Consider the following 22668-nt stretch of genomic DNA (forward strand, 5'->3'; position numbering starts at 1 on the left):
ATACTTTACGTAAAACAATGGTGGAACACTTTGCTGTTACTGCATCCTAAGATTCACACTGCTAAGGTTGAAAAAAAAGGATTTTTCCTGCTCCTAAAGTTTGTTGTTTGTTGTGCATGTGTGAGGTATTGTACGTTCTGGACATTTTGTGCCTAAGTTTGAGCGATGTGGATACTGATTATCATCACTGTGCAAAACTTGACACTGTCAGTCAAAACTTTAGGTGCAAAAATATGTTTCTACTTTTCTGGTGGTGTATTTTGAGCTACTTAATGTTTGTGGTCTGTAACAAAAATGAGTTAATTACTTTAAGAGCCTGGCAACATGTACATAAAAGGATCAGAAAAAAACTGGGTCTTTTTAGAGTTTTTAAATCTGTCAATAGTGTAAGACAAAGATTTGACTAAGAACTGCACAGTGAATTGAAGAAAAGAAACAAAAGACATAAATAATATGAAAAGAAATATCACACTGTGCATATTCACACCTTTTGACATTTAGACTGACATTTTGTCAACTAATTTTATAATTATGTTCTTGAGCTGTTTTATTCTAGTTTGGTCTACAGAATTATAAAATAATATTTTAGAAAGGAATAGTTCAAACCATATAGTATGAATGGAGTAAGACAATTTGGTTCTCCATTTTCCTCACTAAATTATATCAGTGAACAGAAATGTATTGCTTCGTGACTCACTTTTACCAAAATAAGATGCACAATTTTGCAGTAATGCTTTAATTTTGTTTGGCCTAATCTCTTGCAATTATCATTTATGCCATATTTTCAAAGTGACAGTTTTTTTTTTAAAGTGTACCACTTCCACTTAAAGTATAAAAATACCTAATTATACCAGCCTCACTTTTGAAAGGTGAATAGCTGTTAAATTAAAGCCTCTGAAGAGATGCAATGACATCCATTTACACTGCAATTTATTGTATTTTAATACAAAATGTTAAGGTTAAGGTATCCATCTATAAATGTATTGAGATATTTATTTTTCAATTAAAATGTGTAGTGATGGTATCAAAAGTCATTTGTTGAAAAAATGGGCATAAAATATATTATTATTTTTCTCTTGTTTTGCAATGTCATAAATCAAACATGTGAAGAGATGCCTTGTGTTTGGATGCTAGAGTGGGATCTGGGCGAGAGACACTGAAGGAGTTTGCCAAATGTTATGCATTTCTGTTCTACTGCCTACCCAGACACTTCTGCCACTAGCCAAGTTTTACACACACACACACACACACACACACACACACACACACACACACACATGCACACACACATCTCTCTTTGGGATTAGGGTAATTAATGTGCACATGAGGACCAGAATATGGATGCAAGAGCGTGGAAAAGGTTTGCCCTGTCTTAGACTCACTTGGTGGAAAGGTAGGGACACAAAGTGATTAAATGTGTCAAGTTTCGAAAATCAAAACGCCCCTATTTTCCCACAGTGTCAGGGTCAAGAGACAGGATAGAGCCAAAGAAGAGAAGAGAGAGGGAAGGAAGTTATCTTAGGAGTTTTGAAAGTCCCTGAAGGATGACAAGTAAGAAAAGGAGGAAGAAACAAGCCTGAAAGGAGGCAATCAACTCGTTGGTTTGATCTAAGTTTTTCTTTTTAACCAACTGGGAAAAAATGGGAAGGAGAAGAGAAAAGAGAAAATGAGAAGGATGGGAGTGCTGCTCTGGGGACCTCTTAATGTGACAAACAGATGGTACATTGTGTTCACATTAGCATATCTTAATTTGAGGCAATGGAATGATGCATTCATTTTCTGTGTATGTTGGTGTGTAGGAGATAACAGGTAGTGCTATGACATGTTTTGTCTTTGAGGTATCAAAATAACTCTGTTATGGTCCCTAAATTAAAGATGGCTCAAAGGACTCATAACATCAATACCAGACAGTTTGGACAGTTTATAATATGTTTAATGAAAATAATGCACTCATATCCCCAAAGTAAAATGATGTAAGCCTAAGAAAAAACAAAAAAAAGTAAGAAAGACAGAGAGAGAAAGTCTCAGAGCAGCAAAGCAGATGACCATCAGATTTGGGTCGCTTCCCCAAACCTGAACCTCATAATCTAAACTAATGAACCACAACCAGTTAGAGGCAACATTCTGACATAAGAGCACCTGAACTTTCTGTAGCTGAGATAAAGGTTTTCAATGCCTTCAGTTTAGTTCAAAGAAAGAACATCTAACTTTATTGCACTGATGTTAGACCTTTGTATTTCACTTCACCTCTACTTGTACTTAAAAATTTAAGATCATTTTAATTGTCACTAGACAATTCAGAGCACTACTGAAAAACAGAACTTTATAAAAAAATGAAGACAATTAATCGTTAATCATTCACCCACACACGATCTGCATATACTGAAGAAAAAGTTCAAATTAAATGGTTCTTGTAAGAGAAAATGAAAAAGTAGTTTAGCAAATTAACAACAGCTTTAAACGGTGTTATATAAAATGTTTAAATAGCCATAAAGTCACTGTGGTGGAGACTCAGAAAGGAAAGATGATGAACTCTGGATTACTGGGTGCACAAAACATTTAAGAAAACAGAATAAAGTTGTAACACAATGTGAGTTCTGTGGTATAAAATATTGTTTTATTTAGGAGTTCAGTTTATAGACGCATTTAGGACAGAAATGAATTTTTCAGGTGTGTTTATACTTCACAAGTTTAGTTTATTTAAGACAAACTTTGGTATGTTTTATTTTGTTTGCATCTGAACTTTAGTGCATTCCAAAAAAAAAAAAGCCAACAGAAATCCCTTAAAAGTTCTCGGTCCACTTCAAAACAAACAATGTTTTGGCTCGATTGAACTGCGATCAAAACTTACAGTGCATTTTATTTCTTTCAACCTGACCCAGTTCTTTGGAGTGTAGGAGCTCTGTTGCTCATTATGGTTTAGTTCAGGCATCGGATCCTCTGTTTATTTGCAGCATATCATTTTTTGTGAGTGTAACTCAGGATCTCTTGGCACCATTTTGACTCCTTTATGTATTTCAGTTTAGTTCAACTATATTATTCTACAAAGCCGCCGTCAACCCACAGAATGCATTTATCCTGAAATACAGCAATAGTCTGAAGATTTTAAAGTTTTGTCAACAAAATATATATGTCAGAAAGCCGTCCAATTAGAGTGTGACATTATCCACTTACTGTGTGTGTATGTATACATAATATATATATATAAAATCAGACATTATCGGCTGTGTGAAAAATCAGGAACAGTTTCTTCTTTGGTATAAGCCAGGAAACCAAACTGCTTGTGTAAACACATCCTTACTGTTGCAATTTGTGCTTTGATGAATCAGTAACTTTTGCCCGAGGGCAGGATAGAATAAGTATTCAAATGCAGCATATTTTCTGCATACAGTGAGACGTGTACATGTTTTTAAAAGCAGGCAGCCTTTTTTTTGTCTTCCTGCAGCCCTTAAAACTCCCTGCAGTGCCTTCCTTTCTGCTGCAGAGTTGCTAAAATACCATATCAAGATGCTGTGAGTGAATACACTCCTAATGGTGCAGCAGCTTAAGAACATGAGCTGCTCTTGGGACAACTTTATTTCCTTCTTTTGAGTTCACAGAAAATACGGTATTTGTTGTGCCATGTGAAACCCCCTGAGACGTGTGTGCACAAGACACTAGGGACTTAAATTTTACCTACCAATTACTGTAGGAAGTTTTAAGTTGACACATTTTACTGTTTTTCTCGTGCACTTCTTGTTTCAACTGCTTACCTTTGGTGGGTTCACTGTAGCTCTCCCCAACTCTAATTTATAAGTGAACACGGCACAACCAAATGTTCATTTTAGGCTTCTGGCACCACATTTATATACCATCAACATTTACCAACCAGGAATTAACCATCCATCCATCCATCCATCCATCCATCCATCCATCCATCCATCCATCCATCCATCCATCCATCCATCCATCCATCCATCCATCCATCCATCCATCCATCCATCCATCCATCCATCCATCCATCCATCCATCCATCCATCCATCCATCCATCCATCTTTTTCTTTCATTACTAGGTCAAAAATACCAGAGTGTACAGTGATTTTATCAGTGTAGATTTAATATGAATCTTCTTGGCAACATATAGGTAACAATTCTGCAGTGTGTTTTGAAAACAACTAAAAATAAAGTTTTATTATTGTGTCACTCAAACAAAAAACAAATCTTTTTCAGTTGTATTCCTACACAGTACAGCTGTTTGACCTCTTAACAGAATTTGACCCAACAATATAATTGGAATATGGACATCTTCTTCATTTCCCCTACATCTTTCTCCCTGAAAGACTGTTTCTTTGTCTGACTCTGAGCCGTTTTGTCCCCCTACTCTCCGGCTTCCTTGTTTTCACATCTCTTGCCAAGTTGCAGCTGAAGTGACTCTGAGGTACCACATCGCTGTGACTGCTGTGCGGAAAATCTTAACATAATTTTCTAATCTATGCACAGCATCTGAATGAAAGTCAAGCTCGATGCATAATGAATAACAAGAAATAAATGATGAAAAATATGTGACACCTGGGCACCATCTGTGTCAAGAAAATTTTTGTTTGATTTTTTTTTGTCCTTTTTTTCTTCAATTTTAAGGTAAGAAATACCCTTTTTTTTTTTTAAATAAAAGCTGCTATAGCCACTGAAAATGTTTTCAGAGGAGTTGAAGCCATGCTGAAACCACAAAGATTTGCCCAGACCACTTTTCCTTTTCATTTTTGAAAGTAAGCACCTTTTTTGTTGCAAGCGAACTGTTTGAGAGAGTTAAAGCTTTTTTGACAGCAATGAGTCATGGGTATTGAGGGAAGGAGCACACAGTAATCCAGTTCATCATCATCTTTCCTTTTCAGTCTCCCCTACAGTGACTTTAAACAGGACAAAAACAGCAGCTTAAAGCAAAAATGGACTTTCTGCCAAACATCCTCTTAACGATTACTTTTCAATGTTTTTTTAGTGCAATTTTTATGTATGAAATGAGCAACATTGATAACAAATCTCTCTGTTAAATGAAGTAGATGCTCCTTATTTTTCTTTTGGTTTGTACTCTTTGGAGTCACACTGAGCCATCTTCTTGACTTCAGTTATTTTTTTTGTGTGTGTGTGTGTGTGTGTGTTCTATGTGTAATGGTTCTCAATTACAAAATAGGGTAAAAATGATCTTAATGAGATTTTTGCTTATTTCTAATTGTGCTTGCTATGTGTTTAAAAAATTGTAATATCTTAAATTTTTTTGTGAAGCTACTGTTGAGATGCAAATGTTGAACACACAGATTTCTTTTCTGTGCAGATTAACCTCCTAAGACCCAAATTCTTGCATGACATGCATTTTTAATTTCTCTTTGCTGTTTGGGCTGATTGGGACCTGATGTGAATCAAGGAATGCTAAGCAAAATCTGAGGTCCACATATGTGGACGCAAGAAACTTTACTGCTATCTTACAGTTGTCTCACATGCTTGGTATTAAAATTTTACAAGTGAACAGAATTATTAAAAAATACCCTGATGATGCAAACTATTTGGTAAAGAAAAACAAAAACAATTTGCATGGTCTTCAAGTCACCATTTTCCCCCAGACTATGGGACTATAAACCACATTGCTGTGTTTATTATTCATATTTTTATGACTTTTTTATTTTTGATTATGCTATTGTACAAAAGGATGTGAATACATGTATGAATTATTAGTTTACAAACATTGTGTTGTCAAGAATTGCTGGCTGAAAAACAGAATTTGTGCATGTATAAAAATGACTTGTCTGTGTAAACATCTACTGTGTAGACAACCTGTTTTATTAATTAAAACAGCCAGAGCAGGAGTGACTCACGGCTTTGCATGGGCACAACAAAAGTGGTTTCAAAAGAGTTTCTTCAAATCTCTGGGTTTGATAAATACATTGAATTAAATAAATAGGAAATGATAAAGGAAACCCAAAACTTCCTCAACATTCCAGCCGATACATTAGGCCCTTTTGTAGATCCCCCATCTTACAGCCATTCATGCCTAAAAGAGGTGCAATTGTAAACATATGAAGGCAATATATCAACAAAAATAATAGACATTACATTTTCAGATATAAAGTCATTAGTTTAATTTCTTAAAAAAAAAATTAAGTGTCAGAATTTGACCCCAATATTAAGTCTAAAAAGCAACTTTTATTAGCTTAAAATAAAATGTCCAGTAGTTGATCACACCTGAAACACATTTTTATTATTCTGTAGATGTTTGACGAACTTTGCAACATTATTTTAGGTGATTTAAGAGTTTCTTGTGATGTTAAGGAGTGTCTCATCTTGTCTTGTTGTGTTATCAGAAATATTGGAGCCACAGGGTTGAGTGGCAATCTTGCAAATCAGTAACGATTGCTCTGGTTTTAATGTAAGACAACGTCCTATTGGGTGTTTATGATGGCCTTTCTGCTTGTCACTTTTCAGCAGGTTGCTCATAATGAATTATTTTTATGAAGCACAAGAACAGCTCTTGCAGTTTTCGTTCTGTCTGTCTCACAGTGTGAACTTTCCAATTACAACATGATGGATATAACCCTACCTACATTTCCTTCAAACAATCGGTTAGTCTAAGAGTGCTTTTAGACAGCAAGTGATTACTGCTCCGTTTGGCACCCTGTGATGTACTGTGATGGACTGTAAATTTTTGTATCCGTGGAAAATGCAGCCAAAGTGAGCAGGTAATTGCAAAGAAACAAACAAAAAGGGTAATACAAAAGTAAAAAAAAAACTGCTTTAGTACAGTAGTCAAGATGGCTGTTGTCATGCTTTTATTATATAGCGCAAACAAAAAGAAACAACAAACAGCTGTGGTCATATCAGTTTGCTTGTTTACAAAGATAGGAACTAAAATGTAGCATTCAGATATTAGCATCATTTTACTGTGTATAATAACTCACATTCAGCTCTGTGCCATCTTGTCGAAGAGCTCATGAGAGTGAATGGAGCTTGTTGTGTTGTGCTGTTGCTGTTGAAGGTACAATCATTAACCCTGACACAATGAAAGATTGCCACGCTGGTCAGGCTTGAGGGGAGCAAACATACGCGGTGAATCAAACGCAACTATACTCACCTTCTAAATGATCTGTGCTTTGTGTTGATGGCAGAAGTTGTGGGTCGCCTCTTGTCTCTGGATGACCTGTGTGAAAGATGACAATATCTACCTCATTGCTCACGTCTTTTGCCTCATCTACACTGCTGTGCTACTTTGCTTTCCAAGCTGAATGGCTGTCATTTCAGTTTTAGCCCTGGAAAATGATGCTTGCAGTGTAGCGGAACATTGCAGCTATGTCACTAACAGCCAAATGGAATATTGAAAAATGGAAGTGTCTGCGTTTTGGGTGTCATAATGCCAGGTGACTCCCTGCTGCTGGGGGAAATATTACGATCTGACACTAAAGAGATGGATAACCTGTTTTTTGGGTGGGTTCATGATAATAGCAGAGTGAAATATCATAACTAACTCATTTGTATTCAGAGACAGGGTTTGCTTGTTGTCATGAAATGCGTGTGAATATTCATCATAAATTTGTTGTCTTTTCGCAGACTGCAATCTCTTGAAGATAATTGATGGAGCCCATTTGGACTGTGTGGTAAAAAACCATCCTCCCCTGGCTTCTGTGATGCATCTCCTGCCTGAAAATGCCCTTGTGTCTGGTGATGACATCATTCCTGGGCTTGCAGCTTCTCCAACAGGTAAACCATTAATTACATAGGTTAAAAAATATACCTTAGTTTAGAAAACAAGACTCTGGTGGTGCTGTAGTGCTTCTCCACTTATGTGTATGTTTAAACATGTAAAACTGTAGGAATCCAGAGCAGCTTGTGACTTAAAAAAAAGATAATGAAATACAGAAGTCTAAACATGTTATGTTTGCTTTATTGTTGTGTTGTTACCTCACGTTGAAACCAAATATGACAATATTCGGAACCACCAGCTGTCATAAATTCATGGTATACGTACAAAGTAACTCTGAGTTAAAAATAAACAGACCATTCTTTTGCTAAATAAATACATTTGCATCTGAGTGATTGTAAGAACATCAAGAGTACCAAGTGTACAGTTCAGTGCATTCCAGAAAAAGAAAATGAGAAAATCTGTGCATTATGACAGGCTCCTTTTTAAAGTAAACACTCTTCACAACCAGCAGCCAAGTGAGGACTATTCTCCAGCAGGTAGTCTTATCATCATCCAAGTCTAACATTTAGAAACAATAAGATTTACTGCAGATTTATTACTTCATCACTAGATATAAGCCATTTAAATACAGCCCTGTGTGATACTGTTTTTGTAATCCTACATTCATACAATACTTGTATTTAGTTTGAGCTTTTCCTGACTTACATTAAATATGTCAAACATGTCTTATGCTAGACAAAAACACCACACAAAAGGATAAAAGCACGTTTTAATTAACCTATAAACTCTCTCAGCTTCTGATGCTCTATAAAACACTAATAGAAAGACTTCAGCAGATTTAAACTCCTATGAAGGGCCTCAGAACTTAGTCCTGTTTTAATCATTAAAAAAACAATATTTCAATACACAATAAAATAGTATATCACCCACAAATAATAAAATGATCAACATTAGACATATGTGAAGACCTCCTAGGGTTCCAGTTCTGTTCTCCCCAGCAAAATAATTGGAGTTACATTTTGGATGGCAAATGTTCCAAGCAGTACAGTGTTAAATCTGCATTTTTATTTGTTTTTTGACTACTACACGTTCCTTTTTTTGATTCACTGATTAATGCATTCTATTTCATTTTACAAAAAAAATATTTTTACATGTCTTTAACATGTCTTTTCTCACATTTTCTTTGGCTGTTTGGTGCACTTTCATTATTATTTGGAAGACACACATACTTTTTTTAAGGTTACAGTACTTTGTGTTCCCACATGATTTTAGTGTCTTCAGTCAGCAGAGATGTAATCAGCCTAACCCTTTTTGAGTCATTCAAAATCTGTAATCTTTGTTGATAAGTAAAAAAAACATTCACCTGTCCATGTTGGCAGAGGCAGTAATGTGGATCACAGTTACATTACACTGATCTGCAGTTTGGCTTGCTTTAGCTGCGCTTTTGGTCCACCTACAAAACTGTTCAACAAAGAATTAAACTGAACAAAAGGGTCGTGAGAATTTAATCTAGAGTAAGATGATGGGGCTTAAATTATTTCCTTCAAGTGTAATCTGACAGCACATTCTTCAATAATTGCACAATCATCTTCCTCCAGCTGTCACAAGAACATACAGGACATTCATCACAGTTGTCTTTTTTTGGAAACAAACTTCCAGCAGAAGTTGAAATGTCTGCAGTACTTAGGAAGTAAGTTTCTAAGGGAGAACGTAATGAAGTCTGACAGTGCAGAGCTATAATCATTGGGAGTCAGTGGGAGGTATGGTAGCAAGCTAATCCTCTTCATGTTCTGGGGCTGTGAGCAGCAAAGACCTAAGCTGCCTTTTAAGACCACAGCCACCAGCTTGATATTCGCCCAGCATTCAGAACAGCTAGACTATGGGCTTCAGAGACACGGGCTGCAAGGAAACACTTGATAGCTGCATTAGTCTTCCTCAGATTACAATCACACCGCCCGTTTTCTGATTGTTGTGTCTGAACGGGGTGATTGTGGACTTCACAGACTTCCCCGCTTTATCCAATGGCTGAATACTTTTTATTCAGTTAATTCTGACTCAGTTTAGAGTGAGTATCCAAATGGAAACAGCATTTGCTGGACAGTTTGTTACAGACCCTTCTCTCTCTTGTGTACATGATGTATTGATTGGCCTGATGCAGCTCACTCAGATTCAGTTGCTTTGCTGCTAATTCAGAATAAAAAAGCGATTAGAGACAGTGTAAACATTAACTGCCAATAAGGTGTGCTTCAGTGTAATCTCCATGCTGGGAGTGGAAATTGATAGTGAAAAAAATGTTGAATAAATAAGTCTTGTATATGTGTATAATCGGCTTGTTGTGTATTTCATATTAACATGACTCAATCCCTGGTCTTTTATTCTTCCCTGCAGCTACTTTAGCTGAAGTCTCCCTAGTTCACAGTTAATATAATCTCTCTGACATCTGCCTCGGTCTTCAGAGAAAGTTTGAGACTACAGCTACAATCACAAATTGCCATGTCAGTCATGTCAAGAGAGACACTTCAGGTTACGTAACGTATTGACTTGATGTATGTTCAAGTCACTCAGTTATGCAGCCACCATAAATCTTATAACATTGACGTTACTGGTCAACACAGAAAATGTTTTTCTTTATATATTTTTTAAAAACAATTTCTCTTTTATCTTACAAACTATCATAAAAAGTTTGTAAGATAAAAAAAAGAGGTATACTTGTGTATCATCCAGCATTGGTTGCTAAGATGGTGCAGACAGTTGAATCAGAAAGGCTATATTTCTCTCTAACATTGTATATACAGATACATTTACTGTTAGGTTACCAGAATGTCTTCAGTGCTGTATTAAATTTTATGAGGATCATGAATTTTACAGACGGGTCACAAACAAAATATATTTAAATGTATTTTCACTTGTTTCACAAATCTTTTCCACTGCTGAGGATGATGTTTTCTCCTCCACGGCGTAGTCCCAAAGGAACAGGCACTCTGTCAGCAAGTAACTCATTTAATAAACCTTACAGGAAACCATTTTGCATTTGGCGGAGGCCCTAAAAGTGTTGCTGAAACGTCCCGTAAATATTAGGGTAAGTGCACGCATTGATGCTATGCTCCCGTTGTCCCCCAGGTGACGCTTTGCTGAGGCCTCAGCTGGTCAAGATGACGCCCTTCACCCTGAATAGACTGACCATTTCCCTCCAGCCTTCCCTGGAGAAGTTTGAGAGCCTTCTGCTGCAGCTCATCAATGCCGACTGCCACAACACAGTAAGGCCAAGCTGCCACAACACGCAGCGTTGATATATTATCCATGAGACACAATGGGTGCAGAGACATGAGACTGTCGTAGGAGGTGTACAGTCATGTCTAAGCATTGTATGGTCATACAGGACTCAAAGTTTAGTTAAATTGCTTTTGTGACAAAAAAGAAGTGCACTAATAAAACTAAATATTAGAACAGTTATCTTTACTCATAAAGCAAGTATGTGTTTTTCCTTATCTTACATCCCACATAGTTTAGGTACATTTTATATTGAGTGATGTGTTCAATAGGGGAAAAAAAAAATCACCTTAAACATACATAAAATGCACTTGTAATCCTCTTCCATCTAGGTACAATGCATATATTGTATTCTGATAACATTTCATCCCTTTGAGGGAACTGTTTACTACACTTCCCTCAATAAAGATGGACACGATGGCCTTGACACACCTTTGCTGAGATTATTTTCTCCAGCTTGATGATTTCCTTTATCCCACTTTCCATTTCTTTGACGTGCAAGTGCAAGCCCTTTTTACAGCTGCCGCCGCAATTTAGGGCATATCATCTGCAACGTAAATAGAGCTTATCTGTTTTCCCCTCTCTTTTCTTGTCGGTAGAATCCCTGATGGTTAACCTTGTTTGACAGGTGCAGTTTTGGACTAGCAAATACATGTAAAGTAGCTGCACACTGTCTGTTCATTTAAGTTTAAATGAGAGGCGCCCTTGGTAGGGGTAAGAACTGATATGCCAGTGCTGTCTGTCATCGTTACTGGATCCAGGCCGGATTCTGAAAGTCAAACACAGAGCACCAAGGAAGAGTTTAAAGTTGATTAGGTTAGGCACATCATATGCACCAGAGCACCAGTAGGTAAATATGTACTAACCATCCTTCCAACAGAATCTTTTTTAGTTTTATTTTTTTGACTGATGATGGAGGAATGATACAAACAAAACAAACACAGAAAAGAAAAAAATAAATAAAGATCTGAGAATCACCCACAATAATTGTCTGAAGTGGCTCCCAAGCTTTTAAAAATCACTAGAAATGTAAAAAGTACAAAGAATAATACTTTAAAATAAGTAGACGAGACAGGAATGTTTCAAAAACATATTGAAGGGAAGGTTTAATTTTACACTGTTTTTCACATTTTAAAACATTTCTTTCACTACCACTGGTGCAGATTTAATAAATTATTACAAGTGGCATATTTAAATTTTTGTTATATTTTTTCATTTTTATTTAAAAAAATATATTTGCAAATTAGTGACAAAAACAATGCAGTAAGTTTTCATATTGTTTTTGAATTAATTTGTATGTATGACCTGAAATAGCTGCTTTGATCAAAGCAGTTCTCTAAAAAGAATAATGGTATAATCATTAAAAAATTAAGAATTACAAATTAATTTGAAACTCAGTTTTAACGTTAGTGTCGAATTTATTTGTATAGCACATTTAAAACAACAGTAGTTGACCAAAGTGCTTCACAATTCATGCCAATAAAAATAAAATAAAACACAGAACAGATGTTAAGGTAAATAAAAGAACAGTTTTTATTTTATTTGTCATTTTCAGCTATCAGTAAAAGCAATAACGCAGGCTTCTTTGATATTATCAGTATTGTGCATGGTCAAAAGTTTTACTTGTGAAAACTACTTGGAGTACCTCTTCTCATGCTGTCAACACCAAAATTCAACAAGTGGAAGGCTGAAAATTAAAGTCAGACTTTTTTGTGACAAGCACAAAATCATTTTTATTCTGATCATTTCAAAAGGAACTCAAGAATAGGTTCATTTTATATTTGCTGCGTGTACAGTCGTTGTGAAAATATAACCTCTTTCAATCCTGCTGGACTTCTTACTCTTTCAGGGTCTTTAGACAGCAGTGGAGTTGAAGATGTTCTGTCTGTTACCTTGAATGCAGTCTCTGATGGAGAAGTTGAACAACAACAACAGTTTATGTTACAGAGTTGTTTATTTCATAAGTCAGTCGGTAACAGTAAATGCCAGCATATACAGCTTATTCAGGCAGCCATAAACTGTTTGTTTTAGAATATCTTAGACTGGCTTCTTTAATGCTTTCAATCACCACAGTTGAAAAAACTGGATGAAAGAATATTATATTTTTGTGGTGAGATATAAAGTATACACCCTCCCCCCTTATTTTCTCTTTAGTATATAAATCAAGGGCTTCTTTTTGAGCCATTCTCATACCCTTATTGGGAGTTTACATTCCTTTCATAGAGCCTGGCAAGGCTGTTTAAATTTAGTTCTATTTAAAAGAAACATTAAAGAAAATTGGCTTCTGCTAACTTTTCATGCTGATTTGTTCCAGTGTATTGAATCCCAGATTTACATGCTGGCAATGTAGCAGTAATAAGTGCATTTTATGTGACAGGGAAATGGGCATTAGGGGACTAAAATAAACATAAAAATAAATCATAGACATGCAAGAAAAATCTTAGTAAAACCCACAGATTGTCATTAAAGTTTCTATGGCACATTTTACCCCCTCAAGGTACCAACCACCTAATGAGCCACCGTCTGGACAATGATCATTAAAACATCAAAGACAAGCTTTGAGAGGTAATTTAGTAATTCTTCCAGGTTTGTTCATGAAGCAGCGATCAGTGATATGCAACTCTGCTACTGTTGCAGTCAAAATCCATACAAGCAGCAGTGAAAACTCTGAATATAAGATTAGGATGCTCTAAAGACACCTTATGACTTGTATGAATGCATACATTAATAAACATAAACAGTAAAATGTAAAGTTCCTGGCCTCATTTCTAAGGAAAATTGCTAATACACGTCTGGTGATTGTTTAAAATTTTAATCTTCGTATATATACAATGTTCCCCTATACTTAAAAGCAAACAATAGAAAGTGGACTACAACTTTTCCTCGGTGACATAAGTGACATGTTAGCATGAATAATTTTCTCATTTTGGAATTCACAGTTTTTTTTCCTCTCCTTTTTTTATAACTTCAGCGAAATGACGACATTCTCGCTGTCTGTGAGAGGTGTTAATACATCCAGAAGTCAGCTTGATTACAGCTTTTAATTAAAGTGTGTGCGTGTGCAAGTGGTGTGTGTTTCTGTGTGAGCGAGAGAGAGAGAGAGACTGTTGGAGAAAGAAAAAAAGGGTGTGTGTGATCTGTGTGTGACCTTTAAATGTGTGACTCCAGCTGGATTGTCATCAAGCTGTCTACGAAGTGATGCTGACACCTCACCCATCGACTCAGTTTTGCAGTTGCACAAGGGAACGTGTGTGAGTGTGCACGCGTCTGTTTGATACCAGCGTATGCACTTAAACTAGTAAAATTGGAGTGGCAAAAAAAAAAAAAAAAAAGAAAAATGAAGATGGAAGGAGGCAGATGACTGTATGGTGAAGCATGAAACGAATCCTTTATGCTGGTTGCAGCTCTGACATGGAGCCTACACATAATCTCCACATAAGTATTGCTATATTTAGTTCGACAAACCATTCCAGCGTGACTTCTTTTTTAGAGTTCACTTATTCATATATTGCACAGCTAGTACTCCAGTCGATGTGCTTTCCATGTGAGCTACTCGAGCTACTTTCTGCAGCTTCATACTACACTTTAATGAGCACTAGACTGATTTGAACTGTGGTCTTGAACTTTTCCAAACACTCTCTAACCCCCAGTTAAAAAACCCTAACACTATTCATCTTCAGGGTTGCTTGAACATGTCTGCCCTCCTGCACTAGTCTGAGCGAAGCCAGAGGCTGTGTAACCTTAAGTGACTCGTAGCACCCGCTAACCTACAGCCTCAATAAAATCTATTAGTGTTGATGAAAGGGCATGGGATCTTGTCAGAATTTTTGTAACATCTTAGCTTTTGATCAAAAGCCCAGAAAGAATAGAAGTTGATGAAGAGGAGGAGAGTAGCAGGCGAGGACCAATGCCATGCTGCAGGCGGAACAAAATGCCTGAGGCTGATTTAATGAATGGAGAAAGACTGTGGTAACAGAGCTCCAGGAAGTTTTTACTTGTACCGAAAAGAACAAAACTCGCTCAAAGTAGGACTGCCCCTGTGGACGTGGTACTATAAGAAAAAGACAAAGGAGGTGTCACGCACATTGTTCTCAAAGGACGCCCAGTTTGGCTGCAGGCTGGTCACCACTGTAACTTATGCAGCGTAAAAAAAATGGTGTTTAATGCATTGGATCACATCAAATATTCATGAAGTTCAAATCTTTTGTAATGATTGACGATCCTATCATCAGGTGAAATAGACTACGAAGGATTACAGATCCAGTAAGCCAGAGAAGACAGAGAATGAGCTGCAGCTGGATGAGGAAAGATGGAACTTTTAAACTTTTACAAATTGTTTTCTCTGATTTAATGTTTTAAACTCTGAACCTTTTTTTACAGGGCAGATCTTTTATGTGAATGTGTTAGCTAATAAAAATACTTATAGTTGTGATTTAGGCAGAATCTCAGTTTGCTAGATTCAGTAGGGACTGACTGATGAACCTTTATATCCTGGTGTGTGACGTGTACTACAAGAAAAAACCCACATTTCAGGGGAAACAGAATTGTTTATTTCATGCAAATGATTGGCAAGTAACAATAAAGCATTAGTGGTGTAAATTTATACTGGTTTTATAATAAAGAAAAAAATTATTCCAGAGAGAAAAATAAAATTATCAAAATGAAAGTATCAAAATAAAAAAAATGGAATCAGTTGCATATTACAAGTTTTGCATCATAAATCGTCAATGCAGGTTCTGTTTTTCCAGCTACGTTTATCACAGATTATTAGTTTTGAGAACCATTTGTTTTGTAAATGGTTTTTGTATGTCATAATCCTTTTTTTATGTGTGATCAGATCTAAAAATGTTGTTACCTTATCTTGATTTCATAAAACAAATCTGCCAAATTTATTCAGCCTTGAACCTTTTAATTTTTTTTATTTCTTAGTTCTTGCTATTGAAGGCTGCAAACTAAAAGGCCTCTGGGGTTAACATTTCTTCCAGAGCAAGTTAAACATGAGCTCCCAGAATTCTTCACCTCCCAAGCTAAAAGGAATTTGGAAGTTGTGGTGAGAGCATATAAATAAACTTCCACCAGGCCCCTGAAACAGTAGAGATTGATAAAAAAAACTCTTTAGGAGAGGCATTTTCTGAAAAAAACAAAACAAAAAAAAAAACAAGTGATGACAGGGGCAACATCTGTTCATTTATTTATTGTTTCACTGTTATGACTTGTTTTTTTCACCGTAGGATGTCGGTACCTTGCAGTCACTGAGTCAGCCATATTCTCTGTATAGCTAAGTATTTTAAAGTCAAATGGGAGGCCACCAGTCTGACAGCTGAAGCTTGACCAGGACTGGGTCACGCAACAGACTCCAAATACAACAGCAAATCTGCAACAGAATGACTGAAACAAGAATCTGGGCATTGCAGCGACCCTGTCAAAGTTCAGACCTCAACCTGATTCAACTTCTGTCGTGGAATATTAGGAAAGCTGTGCAGAAATGAATGACTGTTGTAAAGCAGAGTAGGTCAGAATCTCCCAACAACAAAGTGAGAGACTCCTAAGGTCCTCCAGAAGACCATTACTGAGAGTTACTGCTGGTAAAGGTGATTCTACAAGCTAAATCATAGGGTGCAATTAGTTTTTCACTCACTTCTTCTACATTTTAGCTTAGTTTGTGATTAATGATGGCAGCGCAATATCTTATGTTTTGTTCTTCTGAGGCTATAATTGTTCAATTATATAATATGTAAAAGAACATATTTTCTATTATGTAAAGATATTTCCTAATTTTTGATATGTTAAAAGTAAAAAAAGGTGTGGCCCCATTTTTTTTACCACAACTCTGTAGGTTACTTTTCCCTAATATGCAGTTACAACTTATGATGTATACAATGACAAATAGTTATTTAGAATATTTGTGCTCCAATTGAATGGGAGAAACACAGTTTAGAAGTCATATTTTCTTGTCAGGTGATAAAACTTTAAACAAGATAAAGGTCAAGCAGTAGTATTCTATTTTTCAAGTCAATTGCTGATGGGATTTGCTGTTAACGGTGAAACAAAAAGCAGGAGTCAAAGAGTTTTCACCTTCTAATTTCAGTTGTACTCTAAGATGGCTCTGTGTGCCAATCTTCTCCAAAACTGCAGCGAAGAGCTGGGATTGTAATTTTTGAGGGTTTTTAGTTTATGGCAGGTTCAGACACTAAAATATATCCTGTCAGTCTCGGATAATTTTCTTTTCATATTTGTTCACTTCAGCTATTTGTCTTAGAAAACAAATACTGAATATTAGCCCTTGTCTTTGTTAGGAAATATAAAGGTATCTTTCACAGATTCAGGTATGCGGTAGAACCTTTTTTAAGAAGTACATTTTCAACACATACAGGTGGGACCCAGCATTATGGTTTTTAATTTTTCTGTGAGAACCAAATGTGCTTATGCTGGTGTGGGTTTCCATATGCAGCAAATGCATGTGTTGGTTTGGAACGAATGCTCTAAAACTGGAAGGGAAACAGAAGGGCAGCAGTATGAGCCTGTTTGACTTAATATTTTTTGGTTGTGAATTACGAGCATGATTCGGCATCAGGGCAACAGTGATTTATCGGTCGAAGCTCTGTGCCAGTTAAAATTTGTTAAGGAGCAGGGGAGTGGGAGGATGAGAGCCGCATGCTAATGATGCTGCTACTGTTTCTTGCCATGGATGACTCACCCTCAATATGGGGGAGCTAATATCCACTGTGTGAGCGGCAACTCAGTCACTCACACACTCAGTGTCATGGTGACGGTAATGAGACTGGTGCCCGAGAACGAAAATCATCACGGAGATATCTTAAAGGTGTGTGAAGAAGGAGCCTAAAATGTTTTAGATTTGGTTCTAAAAGCAGAAATGTTTGGGTTTGTGCCCTTAAAAACTGCTGGTTTGACACACAGAAGGAGAGGTAGCTGACATCGTACCCCGCTTACTCTGTGAGAGATGTATGATCGCAAAAAAACATTCAAAGAAGCATTTTTCTTTGTTTTGTGATTTTCAAAGGGGAAAGAAACTTGCCAAAGTTGTGTAACTCACTTGGTAATTGGCTTACGCAAAACTCATTTGGGACATAATTTCACCTGCTTTTTCTCACATTTTCTTTCTCCGTCTCTCTCTTCCCCTCACATTCCCCTGGAGATGATGGTTGCCATCTGTATAGTTATTACTACCTTTTACCTCAGCCTACACACCGATTTCACAAAGCACTGACATGCAAATGTACTGAAAAAAACAACAAAAACAAAACAAGTTTACAGCTTTTAACGGAACAGGAAAAAAGGAGACACCTTAGCGGAAACCATTCTGGATTCATCTTTAAATTAGAATTTTTAATAAGTCTGGTTGTTGCTCAAGCCTGCAGTTTCGCTTTTTTTCGCATACTGCCACCTGACACAGACAGATAAAAGTTCATATTAAACACATTAGGCGTGCAATACGTCTCAGTGTTTACATCTGTCCGCTCACACAAACAATAAGGTGCATGTGTATGGCATTTGCTTCAGATAATCAAAATAAGACAATGTGAATGATCGGAAGTGAGGAAGAGCATTAATTATACTGTCTAGATAAGTAAAAAGACAGATGTAATTGGTGTATGAGTCATATAATCATTTCCAGTATTTTCTGGTTATACATATGCCTCTGCTGCTGTTCAGTGAGTGAACTCACTGAACAGGAGCTAAAACTATTTTCACACCGTTTTGATGTCAGATCTGTAATTTTTTTCAAACAAAGTTCATTCAGTTGAAGGCCTATCCTTTGTAGCTGTCATTGTTATTCTTTACCTAGCTCTTTCTAGAATGAAAACATTTGTATGCATGTGAGATTGTCTGAAAATGTGAACTAATAAGGATTATCATCCCCCCTTCGCAATAACAATCGATGTTGTGACTTGTTTTCATGAAGTCGTTACAAGCGTTTTGGCATCTTTTTTATTGATTTACTCAAGTCATTTCTGCATTGCTTTAGTCTAACGTAGACCCGAATCGTTTTGGCTTTGTATATGATGGTTTTTTAAACTAATTTTAGAAAAATACAATTGACGTTAGCTAACACAAAAATGGTTATAACTCATTCAATTTTACAGATCTTGAGGTAACATTTGATTTGGTTGTAGCTGAGAGTTATTCTTAACACATCCTCTGACCATGACAGCTTGCATTAGCACATGTGATTGCACATAATGTTATTTCAAGGAAAAACAACTACAGCTCCATTATTTTCAACATAGGATGTTTTTAGTTTAAAACTGTGGCATGAAAGGCAGTGGGCGATATGCACTTCTTCAATAAATCGTTGGGCCTTTAAATGTTTATTTAATTTTAAATTTTCTTTAAGCTTATTTTGGCAGAAACGGGTAAAAACAAGCTTCTGCCAGTCTTCTTTAGTATCAAAAATTTAATTCTTTGGTTTATTGTGCTACTTGCTGAGGGGCTACGGCACTTCCAGATTGGCAGTTTTAAAAAAAGATTTAATTTGAATAGAAAAAAAAAAAACGAACACACACGTAACAGAGACTAAATTTAGGGGCTGCAATGCAAAAACAACCCTGAGTGATCTGAATACAAAAGAGTGAACACCAGGCATGCCTTTTTATCCACACACAGGTGTGGATTAAAGGCATGGACAATTAGGATAATGAAGTCTATTCACCACCCAAAGACTGGCAGTGCCCCTGGCCCCTGGAGATGCAGAGGGTTAAATTGCTCATGAGCTCAGAGAGTGCTCATCTCTGTAGAATTTGCCAAATCGGTGATGATGTGAAATTGCCAGTAGACTACAAAGAAGAAAAATACTCTCATTACAGATGTTTTTACCAATCAAATCCGAGCTTATTTAAACATCATAAAACAATAAAAAAAATACTAATGTCCTAAACCAATGTAATATTTTTCTTCCTTTGACTGTGTCGTAAATAATGGTTTAAAGCATACATAGTGAACACAGTCTTGAGGTTTCTGTCTCCTTGTTGCAGCCATTAAAGAGAACTCGCTCTCTCAGCTGATCCTGTTAGTGCAAAGAAATACCCCTTATTGAAAATCTCAGAAAATCTGCATTAATTTCTTTCAGAGTTGCATAATGAGACTGCTGATGGCTGCTTTCCTTTTCTCTTTCACCCACTGTTATTTCTAAATTTGCTAAAATTGCTTTTCTTTTTCAGCAGTTCAATTATATTCAGATGACACTGTCCCCTGCTAAATTAGTTTTACTTACTAATATTTCATCCTCACGCCTCTGTTTCCCACCTGCCTTGCCTAGGAACTGAGCCGATAAATTAAATCTAAGAGAATTTTTGTTTTTAATATGTGACGATGGTATTACACTTTGCAGATTTTAATACTAAAGTTTAACTTTAAACTTTTTTTTTTTTTTAATTAATCTTGGACTTATTCTGGAACCTAAAAAGACTGGATTCAGAAACAAACCATCCATCATTATACGTTAGAATTCATAACAATCACACTATATTTTTTTGTTACTCTAGTGGCTTTCTACTTTATGTCTTCTATTGTTGCTATATTTGGTTTTCTACACTTTGTATCCTACACAGATTTAAAAAGAATACAGTAATTTTTTCTAAAGAAAACAAATAAATTAGGGTTTTGTGTTTTAAGGAATATTGCTTTTGTGGATGCAATAATATATTCCATTTGGTCTTAATAGATTCTACAGCCATGAGAATGATAATCAGAGATAAAATAAATGCAAAAGCTTTTAAATAGTTTTCATTTTTTTTCCCTAAAACAAAAGTTTAGCAGAAGTTAATGTATAAGATGTTTGCTTTAAGGAAAGTTTTAACTGCAATATGTAGCTCTCAGAGTTTGTGTTGGGATCACTCTCAGCTGAACTACACCAATTTTAGCTCAATATTCGTAAAACTGGCTGATTTATAGCCTTGTTTGTGTTTGCTAAGGTCACTTTGCTGTGGTGGCCATCTTGAATCAGGATGAATTCAAAAGTTAACGAGTTGTAGATGTTCATCCAGTCATTACTTTCTGAAACTTTTTTTCTTAAATCAATCCAGTGGGTCAGGAGATATTTTGCTAATACAGCAGACAAACAAACACACACACATGCACGTACGTACGTACGTACACACACACAGGCAAAACTGTATTGCCCTTTCGCCTTCATCAGTGGGTGACAATGAACAACTCATCAATGCTGCTTATGCCTCGATAGCTGAAACAAATGTGTTCCTGTGTCAAGATCAGAAATTCAAGAAGCCACTTCATGGCAAATATCAGAAAAGAGATTAACAAAACAATCCAGTATGAGACAACAAGGTTTTATAAGTGAGAAAAAGAAAAAGACACACCCATGTTGTGCTGGTGCACTCATCACTCAGAAAAGTCTGTCTTCTGTGACTTTAGAAATGGAGGATAATTTAACTTTGGGGCCGTTTCATTGTTCCCTTTAAGCTTCTTAGCTCTAAAATATTCATATTTCAAGCGAAGGAGGAAGAAATCTGTGACGGCAATAGACAGCAGCAAGAGGGGGAAGAAAAAGGATAATATGCAAGATAGGTAGAAAAATAGAGGAAGTGACAGAGTGAGAAAAAAAAGCACTGTAATAAATGAAGGAGAAACTTAAAGGAGAGGAGGGATACAGGGAACAGAAAGCAATACTTTACTGAAGCTGTCTTATAAACAACTTTCTCTCTGTCTTTCTTTTATTTTCTGTCTGATACACTTCATGGCAGACCTGTCCAACAAAACATAAAGCCATTTCACTGTCATCCTTCACAGGCTTCAGTGAAGGAAAATAGGGGAGCAGACAGACTGTGAAAATATACGCACGGATTATGATCTGAATGTCACTGAAAGCAATTATTTACTTATATCCTGTCACTCTTGTGCTGATAGCTGCTACTCTGTCATGGCGGGACAAAAGATAATAAAATGTTTTACTTAGACAACAGTACAAGTTACACCAATTTCATGATGCAAAAATAATTTTACCTGACATAACAAAATATAAAGCTGAAGCTTTACCTTGATAGGGTTCTGGGGCGACAGAGAATCAGGAGGTAAGGGTTACTGGTGGTGGTCAGAGGGCTCGGTGGTGCCGGTGTGATGGCAGCCTCACTTTTGTCAGCCCATCCCAGGGCAGCTGTGGATACAATGTAGCTTACCACCATCAGTGTATGAATGTGGGGATGAATGGGTGAATGATTGTAGTGTGAAGCGCTTTGGGGTCCTTGGACTAGATAAAGCGCTATACAAGTGCAAGCCATTTACCATTTCTGTACCCAAGAAATTCTTGATACCAAATTTAACATTTCCTGTTCATGCTGTACTTATTATCTTCAATCATTTCTCTTATTTTCGTACATCAGATGTGGATAAATGTGTTGGTCCCCTTCTTGCTCATTGAAACAATCCTTCATTTTTCATCAGACAAGCAATTGTGATGTATATGTATATATATATATATATATATACATCACAATTGCTTGTCTGATGAAAAATGAAGGATATACAGGTGCTGGTCATAAAATTAGAATATCATGAAAAAGTAGATTGATTTCAGTAATTTCATTTAAAAAGTGAAACTTGTATATTATATCCATACATTACATACAAACTCATATATTTCAAATGTTTATTTCGTTTAATTTTGATGATTACAAATGACAACAAATGAAAATCTCAAATTCATCATATCAGAAAATTAGAATATTACTGAAGACCAATAAAAACAAAGGATTTA

At 36.2% G+C, this 22668-nt stretch overlaps 1 protein-coding gene across 1 annotated transcript in view; it reads left to right on the forward strand.

Annotated features, from left to right (window-relative positions):
* The window catches only part of nphp4 (nephronophthisis 4), a 142447-nt gene that overhangs the window by 22416 nt on the left and 97363 nt on the right, over positions 1 to 22668 (forward strand). The window contains exons 5-6 of the mRNA XM_017411367.3: positions 7574 to 7723; positions 10788 to 10924. Of these exons, the coding sequence (XP_017266856.1) occupies positions 7574 to 7723; positions 10788 to 10924 (287 nt within the window). The remainder of the gene's footprint in view (positions 1 to 7573; positions 7724 to 10787; positions 10925 to 22668) is intronic.

This window comes from Kryptolebias marmoratus, linkage group LG8, assembly GCF_001649575.2.
Source record: "Kryptolebias marmoratus isolate JLee-2015 linkage group LG8, ASM164957v2, whole genome shotgun sequence".
NCBI classification, from domain to species: Eukaryota; Metazoa; Chordata; class Actinopteri; order Cyprinodontiformes; family Rivulidae; genus Kryptolebias; species Kryptolebias marmoratus.